Raw genomic sequence first — 10,325 nt, 5'->3', positions numbered from 1 at the left:
GTAACGTAATTCTGAGAAAAATATTTGTATGTGAATGTACACCATCTAGTGGAGTAACTCGTATCACTAATCACATGACCGTCTCGAGGAAAGGAAAACAAGGAAGCACTTCAGCGCTGTCACCATACCTGGTAAGTTCTAATTGGAAACCTAAGCTAAATCATTTAATTTTCCCTTACCCTAGTTGCCATGCACATATAGTATCCAATAATGCTGAGCTCACAACAATATAGTAGGAATCCTCTGTCTCACGGAGAAATATTAGCAAATGTATGGTGCAAATGAAGTTAGCTCTAGCTGATAGCATGCTAGCCGGATAGCTTTTTTTCTCCGCAACTAACTAGTTGAATAGTAGGCTAACATCCGACTAAATAATAAAGATACACTTACGTAGCTCTGTACATTTGAAATGTTTTCTAAATACAAAACGAATAGAATGAGATTTGTACATTTAAGACATGCACATATTAGTGTTTACAGGGGAAAGAAGATGAGTTCAGCTGTGGAGCGAACGGAAGAACATCTCAGAGAATATCTCACATATCGTGGATTTACCAGTACATTGAAGACCCTTGACGCAGAAGTCAAAGCCGACAAGGAAAAGGGGTTCAGGGTATGTATAAGTGTAGCTGACCTCATCATTAGTGTTTCCAGTTACAGACAGATTAGCAGTAGGCTATAACGTTGCTACTACTGCAGTCAAGATCGAACGTTAGCTGGCATGTTTAGTGGATAGTGGTGGCCCCAATCTAAAGGCCTACGATTATGCTGATGACCCGTTTTTTCTTTGTCCAGGTGGACAAGATTATCGACCAGCTCCAGTTGTTTATTCAGAACTTTGACCTGACGGGACTGAAAGATTACTGGGGTTACCTGGACCGACGGTTGTTCTGCAGACTAGAGGACATCTACAGGCCCACCGTCAACAAACTAAGAACAAGCCTGTTCAGATACTATGTTGTTCATACCATTCAGGTGCGTGCAGAGACGTCTTGTCACAAAAAGGATCACATTATTCGTTTTTTCTTCTAGATTTCAACTTCCTCATCTCCTGAAACTCATTCCACACACATGACCGCAGATGGTTGCATATTAGGGAGTTTTCTAAAGCTTATGTCCTGTGTGTTTTTTTTTCTTTTGTTTCCTTTTACAGTCGAGAAACCTTGAGAGAACTCAGGAGTTTTTCCTAAAGCAGGCACCAGAGCTGCAGGGACAGCCAGAGTGGCGTGATTGGTTCATCCTGCCATTTATACCCTCCCCTGAGACCAATCCTGCATTCTCGTCATACTTCTCCCGCCAGTGGGCAGATACCTTCCTGGTGTCGCTGCACAACTTCCTCAGTGTTCTCTTCCAGTGCATGCATATCCTTCCGTTTTTGGCAAGGCTTTCGAAAACTGTGTGATAACTTTCTACTTTTTGTCCATTTCTGCACTCGAACTTGTGTACATTTATGTACACGTGTAATGCATATGGTGTCGAATCTCTTCCAGGTGTTGTCTAGTCTGTGCAGATGAGACACACTGTCTAAAACTGTTAAGCCCAATTGGCAGAAGTGAGGTCATTATCGTATGATGTCTTGCAAGAATATCACCGTTTTTTGGGGTTGAGCAGAAAAAGACGAATCCAAAAATCCTGTAGTTCAGGATGTTCCGTGAAGTGGGTTCCTTGACAGAAACACCCCAGCCAGTGCTGCTGTGTTTCGACCTTGAAGTCCAGAGAACCACCAGCCTACTGGAGGAGAACGAGCAGCTGAGGCAAAGGGTGAGCGTGAGCGTGGCCTTCCAAAAAAGCGGTGTCTGAATGGCTGCTGTCAGCCCCGTTCCCATGGTGACTCAAGCCTCCCCCTGTCTTCTCATCTGTGCTTCCAGCTGTTTGCCCTGCAAGGAGAAGCCCGCTTCAGGAAGGAGGACGAAGAGATGGTGCATCACAAACTCCCCCCTTACGTGCAAAACATGGATCGACTCGGCGACACTGAGCTGTGAGGACTGACTTTGAGAGAGCAATGAACCTCTTTCTTTTGGGGGGGGGTAGTGCGGGAATGGGAGAGAACATCGTAAGATATCTGAGGGGGGGGGGGGGAGGGGAACACGTTTCTGTTTTGTATTTTATTAATGTTACACATTACTATAGATGGACTAACTTATTGTTAATATATTATTTATACTGTTTTTACGTGTGCTTTAACCTATGGATGAGGACAATGAATAAACAATTCGCTTGAATTGTTGTGTTTTTCACCAATATTCCTTTGTTTCAGTCACCTTGTCAATGTCTCTTTGTCTGGGAGATGCCACAACTCTAGTATTCTGCTGTGCCTAGGGACATTATGACCTTTATTCAGTCCAGATATCTCCACCTGAATTCGATATGTCTCCTCTACTCCAGACCCATAGGAGACTAAACTACCGGAGATAGCAGTGCAGTTCTCCTTTTGAAAAGGAGGTGACGTTAGGAAAGAAGTGGGGAAGTGCTTTTGAGATGAGACGTCCTTGAAAGACTGTCACGTGAACCTTTGCGTCACACAGTTTCACTGAGCATACATTTCGCTGAGAAACATTGAAATAAAAGGAAACGCAACATGTTTTGCTTCAGACATTCAGCCAAAAGAATGAGACATCTTGTAAACACACACTGCCTCACTCTAATACTCAAAAGACCTATTGCAAAACCAGTTTCAGCTAAAGGTAGGAGAAACTTACAATCAATTATTCAAGTCACTGCAAAATACAGTATATGCTGTGGTTTTCCTCTCTTAAAGAATGAAGAAGTGAACGACACGCAAAACTTTACCTTTTCCCCACTTTCCTGGCTTCATTAAAATTGGCTTCAGTTAGTAGATGAAAAAGGTCACTTTGTTTCTTGAGGGTAAATTCAATTATCACAATGTCTGCAGGCAGACCAGGGCTTAGAGATGTAGCATTATGAGATCAATTTAGTATGAACCTAATATAAGGTTGTAAGTATCTCATCTGTGTGCTATTTTCTCTCAGGGACCTGGTATCCAGCCAGCGCACGGTCAACTTGACTTCAACAGCGCCTTCTCGCAACTTCTTCTACACATTCCTGCCCCAGGGGAGACGGGCACCTGGCAAGACGCCTCAAGGGGCTGGGTCCTCGCCAACACAGGCTTCCCTCGGAAGAAAGGACACCGCAGCCAATCAAGTGAGACCATATGTTGGCCTGGTAATTGAGAAGCTCTTGTTTTTCTGGGAACTTCCCCTGAGACGCTAACTTGTTTATCCTCAGGGTTGCCATTTGAAGGGGCTAAGCAGTTGCCATGGAAATTTCTAGGAGGGAGTTTTTTCTGCTGCTTTCGACAGCTCAAGTTGGTTTTGTGTTCTTGGGTCTCGTTTCAGGCTGCGAAGCTGAAAGAGCCAGGAGTCTGTAAGGACTCCAAGCCAGTGTCTGGACCTGTTGGGAGCGCTGAGGTCCCGGCGCCACACAACCGACAAAAAAGGCACCAGGTTCATGAGAAGGAGAGGAAGGAGCTGTTCTCCAAACCCCTTCCTCAGGTTTGGGCTAACGACAATCCGATCCAAGTTCATGCTATATCGGGTGACCCTGACCTTTAAGCAACACTTCAGATGTCCGGATGTGTTAAACAGCCCTTTGAACGGGGTCCCTTTGTAGATGACTGAGAAGAGAGGGGAGAGCTTGGACATGGAGCCCCAGCCGGAGGGCCAATGCGAGGCCTTGGACTCCCCCCCGGGCCAGGCTCGCGTGAGCGGGGAAGGGTTGGCCCCGGAGCAGCCCTTCATCAAGCTGAGCCAGGAGGAATACGGCGAGCACCACTCCTCCATCATGCACTGCAGGTGAGACCATCGCCGCTGTCTCCATACCTCGGATCCGCCCTTCTGGAATGCCTTCGGAATCTAAACAGACGTCCGTCCCCCCTTTGTCCGACGCCTGCCCCCCCCTCTCTCTCAGGGTGGACTGCTCAGGCCGGAGGGTGGCCAGCCTGGATGTGGACGGAGTCATCAAGGTGTGGTCCTTCAACCCCATCATGCAGACCAAGGCCACCATCATGTCCAAGTCCCCCTTGCTGTCCCTGGAGTGGGCCACCAAACCAGACAGGCTGGTACGGACCACCTGAACATTGCCAGCGTCCGAGGGTTCATCGCTTGGATTTGCGTTCCCAGGGAATTGAATTGGTGTTTTCTCGGGTTCTTGGGCTCCTTTAACTTGACACATCTTTGGTCCTCAGCTGTTACTGGGAAGTGGCGTGGGCACCGTGAGGCTGTATGACACCGATGCCAAGAAGAACCTGTACGAGATGACCATCGACGACACCCACCCGCGGTGAGCTGACACGGGGGGGTCTTCATACAGAGCCTCTCTATGTACTCTACTGCTCAAGCATGGTGTCTCAAGCCGTGTGTGTGTGTGCGTGTGTCTCCAGGATCCTATCGCTGGCCTGCAGCCCCAGCGGCACCTCCTTCGTTTGTTCCGCCGCCGCCCCCACCGGTACCGGGCGCTCCGGGAGCGTGACAGAGACGGTGACCCGCCTCCCGTTTCCGGTGTCGGGCCAGCTGCTGCTCTGGGACACCAAGACCGTCAAACCCCAGGTAGACCCCCCCCCCCCCCCTTGCAGCTCACTTGATCACGCGATCTTCTCTGAAGACTGTGTCCATGGAACTGTGTAAAGTGGAGCAACCAGACGACAGCTTTTCCGATGTTCAGGCGATCCTATCTGCTGCGTTCCCCCCCTAGCTCCAGTTCTCCTTGGAGCCAGGACCCGTGGCCATCAACTGCACGGCTTTCAACCACAACGGAAACCTGCTGGTCACGGGCGCGGCCGACGGAGTCATCCGACTGTTCGGTGAGCTGTTCCGCGGATCTTTTCACAGATACGGTGGAGGTTGCATGCGGGTAATAGATCGTTTGTGACGAATGGAAATGAAGGACGGGGTCGTCCGAGAGCGAGTTGTCGACGCGCTCCCCTCTCTCTCCCGCAGACATGCAGCGCTACGAGTGCGCCATGAGCTGGAGGGCACACGATGGGGAAGTGTACAGCGTCGAGTTCAGCTACGACGAGAACACCGTCATCAGTATCGGGGAGGATGGCAAGGTGAGGCCCGCCGAAGGCCTAGAACAAGGGGGCACAAAGGTCACCGCGTCGTTTTAGAGGTCACGCGTTACAGCGGGTGAGACGCCGTCTTTTTTGGGGGGTCTCGATATCGTGTCAAAAAAACCTTGTTCGCGTTTTTGTTCCAGTTTGTTCAGTGGAACATCCATCGGTGCGGGGTGAAGCAGTCGGATCACTCCCTGCCTCAGGACGCCACGGGGCCCTTCGTGCTGTCGGGGTACAGCGGGTACAGGCAGGTCCAGGTGCCCCGAGGGCGCCTGTTCGCCTTCGACTCCGAGGGCCAGCACGTCCTCACCTGCTCCAACAATGGGGGGATCATCCACAGGGTAATCATCCGCATCCATCGATGCTTTTTTTTTTTTTTTTACAGGCTTTCCGGCGTGGAAGCGGAGGATGAAATCTCACCCGTGACATCACACACAGGAATAGCCAGAACTGAATTGTAGTACTGTGTTTGACTCCTATCCTTCTGTGACCTATGGTCTGCTGTTCTCCCCCTAGCTAAACAGCAGCGATGGCAAACTGGAGACAGTCCTGCCCCTGGGTGGGCACAAGGCCCCGGTGGTCACGGTTGATTGGTGCACGGCCATGGACTGTGGCACCTGCCTCACCGCCTCCATGGACGGCAAGATCAAACTGAGCACGCTCCTGGCGCAGAAGTCCTGAGGGGCCTGGAATTAGCGTTAGCATGTGTAGCATGTGATACCTGCAGTAGCAAATGGACCACATTGAGGAGACATTCCAGAACGACGCAGGCACTCAGCCAGTGGTTGCCTTTAGATTAGACGGATATCATAACAGCCGTAACAGTTGTTACATTTGAATTATGTTACACACCTATTATGAATTATGAGATCGGGCCTGAATGTGCCTTATGTACTGTAGTCTGAGCCAATTAAGATGAGCATAGTTAGGAAATGGCTCCAGTGTACTCTAATGGTCATCTGGATGAATCTGATACTGACGGCTGACTGTTTGAGACTAATGTTGAACAGATCTAGACACATGCAACCAAGGTCACACATGGCCACCTATATGATGTCACAACATGGATAGAATCTCAATTAAGCAACATCTCTTTATTTGTATATAATACTGTGAAATTATGTGAATGTTATAAGCATGCGGGCAACACTTTAGAATACCTTTTAATATTACAATAAACAATTGTAAATAACCATCAAATAAACATACATACTTATTCTTGTTTTATGGCACCGAAGAAGGCAAGGCACAGAAGGATTTCAAGCGGCATACTGCAAAAGATTTTGATCTTTGGGAACAGAATTTCAGAGATTTGTCCATTTTACCCCGATGTCCCCAACCTCAACTATAAGATCTGGACATTCAGTCCCGTTTTGTGCTTCAATTCTTTCGCATATACATATTTCATCAATAATAATAAAAAATAAAAAAACAACAGCAGCCAAGTCCTTTAGGAAGCATTTCCTTCCGGAGTGTTCTTCTCATGATGGTCCTCCACGAGACTTTTCAGTCTCCCAAGGTGATGCAGGGCCCTAGGAAATCAGAAGGATGTCACTGGGCAGTGTATGGGACTTTGTACATTCTATAGAAGCCGAGAAAGAACTGTCAGTGGACTCCCTCTCTTGCAGCTCTCATGAAGTACCGGTACCTCTGTAATGACTGTCCGCCAGGCGCTGTGTCGTAGGCCTCCATCTCGGTCCCAGTTATCTGGAAAACGAACATGGTACATGTTTACAAAGATGGCCTAATTGTAGACGGTTACGATGGCTACGATAGTTCGACGTCTTCCTGACGTTCACCTGTGCGGTTTCAGCCTCGCTGTCCATGTTTCTATCCGTCCACCCGTCCACTGTGTGCCTGGTGTCCGACACGGCTGTGTCTGGTCCCTGGTCCGCCGAAGGCTGGGAGACCTGCTGCTCCACGGCCTGCAGGCTGAACAGCATCTGCTTCAGGGCCTCCACGGGACCAGGGGCTTTCCTGCTGCTGTAGCCCGAGGAGCAGGAGCCCTTAGCCTGGACAGTACGGGGTAGGGAAGGGAAGGGGGAGAAGGGAGGTCAGGATTTCAAAAGTATCGAATACGATCCATTCATTCGGATTCATTCGTTCTTGAGTTAGAATCATGTGAGAAAAGGAAAATTAAATCTGAATACTGTGGATGATTGGAAAAAAAAAACTACCTCCTCGTTTCGGTCATTGAAAGGCCTTTCGGCAATAGCTGGGCTGTCAGCTCCCCCTACTGGCACTGGTGATTTACTGCATGGGAAGTAGTGCATAAACAGTGGAATATATCACTTGCATTTAAACCTTGGAGTCCATACATCACATGCTCGTTTTTGAATACAGTATGAGAAAGTGTTCTTCAATGGTCAATTCAAACAAGGCTAGCCTCTACAATGACCCAACATTTACATTTACATTTAGTCATTTAGCAGACGCTCTTATCCAGAGCGACTTACAGTAAGTACGGGGACATTCTCCCCGAGGCAAGTAGGGTGAAGTGCCTTGCCCAAGGACACAACGTCAGTTGGCATGACCGGGAATCGAACTGGCAACCTTCGGATTACTAGCCCGGCTCCCTCACCACTCAGCCAACTGACTCCCCCCTCCCAACAACAAGTAGGGAGTCAGGTGGCTGAGCGGTGAGGGAATCGGGCGGTGAGGGAATCGGGCTAGTAATCCGAAGGTTGCCAGTTCGATTCCCGGTCATGCCAACTGACATTGTGTCCTTGGGCAAGGCACTTCACCCTACTTGTCCCTGTACTTACTGTAAGTCGCTCTGGATAAGAGCGTCTGCTAAATGACTAAATGTAAATGTAAACAACAAGCCTTGATGTCCACTCTCGAACTAATAAGCCCAAGTGTCCTCTCACAATGTGATAGTAGGGTTGTCCCAGGAGCGGTCCACCTCCAGGCTGTCTTCGCTGCTGTTGGGTGGGTCCACGTCGGGCTGCCGGGGGCGGCTCAGACCCAGAGAGGGAGAGCTCAGCGCCGCCTCGGCCTTCAGGATCAACCTCTCCAATTTGTCGTCTAAGAAGGAAACACACAGAGCCATCGACTCAATAATTGTCACCCTCAAGCTCTGAGGCCTTCTGGGTCTGGGTTGGGCTGTCTGTGTTTAGGGATTCGGTGTTAAGAGATAAGCCCTTGGTATTTTGGAGGGCGATCGTGTCAAATTTGATGTTTCTACTAACCACGGAATAGATTATCCATATCCCTGCAGTCGCCCCCAGCAGTCTGGCTCGGTTGTTCAGCAAACAGCTGCCTCAGCGTCTTGGGACGAGCCTCCCCTTTGAAAGGAGAAGCCGTTGGCTCTCCTTGCAGGTCACCGGAATCACTGCTAGCTCCCAAATAGCCGACGCTATCCATCTGCAGCTTCTCATAAGAGGCCTCCAGTTCCCCCAGCCAGTAGGGCACTTTCGGAGAGCGGGGTCGAGTCTGGCTACTAGTCAGGGTCTTCTTATGGGACGACTTATGGGTGGGGGTGTCTATGGGAAGTCCGCACTCCTGAATCCAGGCAGGGTACTTCGTGTCGGGGATACTGGTGATGCCAGACATGTCCATGTCAGCCTTCTGGCTGGTCATCCAGCGGGGGTAGTGGTGGGGCGAGGCTGGATCCCTCTCCGATGTCTGTTTGAGGCCTTGATGATGGGTTGGTTGACTGCTTTTCAGCCCAAGGCCTGTTGAAGTCTCTGATGTCGGGGCTCTCTTTGCTTGTTGCCTAGGCCGGAGGAGATTGTAACAGGCAGAGTGTTGGGCACAAGCTATGTCTGTGCTGCTTTGTCTGGGTCTATGCCGATTGGAGGAATTGGAGTGGGCGTGCTGGCTCAGACAGTAGCTTCCAGACTGCCCCCCTGACTGGGAGAGGAAGGCAGAGGTGCGGGTGATGGGTAAGGAGCCGTTACAGGGTAGGACCAGTAGGTCGTCAGTGGTCACACTGAGGCGGTCTGTATCTTGGCGATGGACCCTCACTGGGAGAGTCAGGAAGTCCAGTTCAGTGTCTGTCAGCTGCTCTTGAAGAACTGCAACAGCAACACACAAAACACAGAAGACATGAATGCCATCATTCTATGTGATGTATAGATCATATAGAATGTACGTGTATGTATGTACAGAAAAATATAGGTTTTAGTTTTAGTACCAAGAGGCTGTGAAACTTACCATCTTTATTTCTGACTCTACTTCGGATAGGAAAAGAGCTGGTGGACCGATCTGTCAGCAACTGAATTCTCGTTGGAGATCTTTTTAGCTCACTCCTTTCAAAGTCCGCGATGTAAGCATCCAGTGCCGCAGACGCAGATTCAAAATCCTTGTCCCTGTATCTGACGGTGAACATTGGTTCGTGGTGTAAGCTACTTCGCAGATGTCCAGAGCTCGCCAGAAGAGAGGTGACAGTTGACTCAGGAGAGTTAAGTTCCTGTGAAGTCATCCTGTCACCGAACATACTGTGAAGGCAAAAATGACTATAATAGTTGAAACATTATTCCGTCGGTAAACAGATAACTCTACATTTCCTGTATATTTAGACAACGACAACTGGCTATATTTTGCTAGCTAGCTAGCTTAGCTACAGTACCGTCGTCAGGTATAAACAAAGTGATTCTATCAACTACAGAGCTAGTAGTAAGCTATGAATTCAAGTGTCCCGGGTGGAGTTACTGGCTACGTGCAGGTCTACGATCGGTTTGCACTAGTCAAATTCTTAACGAGTTAGATCAGGCCAGACGAAACAACTGACTCAGGATCAGCTTCCATGAGCAATGATATACGGCTTCGGCCGAGTAAATTTGATGGCCAAATGAAAAATAACCACACGTTTTCATGCAGGGCCTGGTCAAATGTAGGCTACTACCCAAAAGACAGATTCACATATACAGCCTCATTCTGCTAAAGAATATTGGCCAACAAGAAATATCAGATAACACTCGTTTTGAATGTAAAGTAGATTTCGTAAAATGGGTGGAATTTGACTACATTTCATGCATGGTGAATAAGGACAGTGTTATTGTAAGCTGTGGTGGCAAAATAGCTGCTTTCAATACAAGTACTGAAACTGTGGTATGCTAAGCTTGGTATATTAAAATATGAAAAGGACAATAGAACAACAATAAATTCTGAACATCCAAAGTATCCTCCAATTGATATGCTTCTTTTTTGTCTCTCTAATCAATACAGGCAGTTCTGTTTCCCTCTCTCCTCCCAGCCCAGCATGAACAATAAGCAGCATGGGGCTCACTGTTGTCTCTGCGCTAGGGTT

General features: G+C 48.7%; 2 protein-coding genes across 3 annotated transcripts; one reads left to right on the top strand and one right to left on the bottom strand.

Annotated features, from left to right (window-relative positions):
* The first annotated feature begins 88 nt into the window (after positions 1-88).
* On the top strand, positions 89-6,302 carry wdr91 (WD repeat domain 91). Of its 2 annotated transcripts, none has more exons than XM_067258441.1 (16): positions 89-131; positions 472-613; positions 796-975; positions 1,154-1,361; positions 1,679-1,761; positions 1,869-1,978; positions 2,991-3,183; positions 3,357-3,512; positions 3,631-3,812; positions 3,928-4,078; positions 4,205-4,299; positions 4,400-4,565; positions 4,711-4,819; positions 4,956-5,068; positions 5,215-5,412; positions 5,588-6,302. In XM_067258441.1, exons 2-16 carry the CDS (start codon positions 491-493, stop codon positions 5,750-5,752), a joined length of 2,232 nt encoding a protein of 743 aa, XP_067114542.1. In that variant the 5' UTR covers positions 89-131; positions 472-490; the 3' UTR covers positions 5,753-6,302. The 2 variants fall into 2 exon arrangements, with proteins under 2 accessions (XP_067114542.1, XP_067114543.1); XM_067258442.1 differs by having other exon boundaries at positions 2,991-3,162; positions 5,588-6,301.
* On the bottom strand, positions 6,159-9,497 carry c20h18orf54 (chromosome 20 C18orf54 homolog). Its single transcript, XM_067258443.1, has 7 exons — positions 9,230-9,497; positions 8,263-9,090; positions 7,942-8,098; positions 7,249-7,324; positions 6,871-7,083; positions 6,720-6,778; positions 6,159-6,603 (listed from the first exon to the last, which is right to left on the bottom strand). Exons 1-7 carry the CDS (start codon positions 9,495-9,497, stop codon positions 6,522-6,524), a joined length of 1,683 nt encoding a protein of 560 aa, XP_067114544.1. The 3' UTR covers positions 6,159-6,521.
* Positions 9,498-10,325: the final 828 nt, after the last annotated feature.

Source organism: Osmerus mordax, chromosome 20 (genome assembly GCF_038355195.1).
Source record: "Osmerus mordax isolate fOsmMor3 chromosome 20, fOsmMor3.pri, whole genome shotgun sequence".
Lineage (NCBI taxonomy): Eukaryota > Metazoa > Chordata > Actinopteri > Osmeriformes > Osmeridae > Osmerus > Osmerus mordax.
The sequence above is the reverse complement of the archived record's forward strand: the minus strand, read 5'-3'. Positions and strand labels throughout refer to the sequence as shown.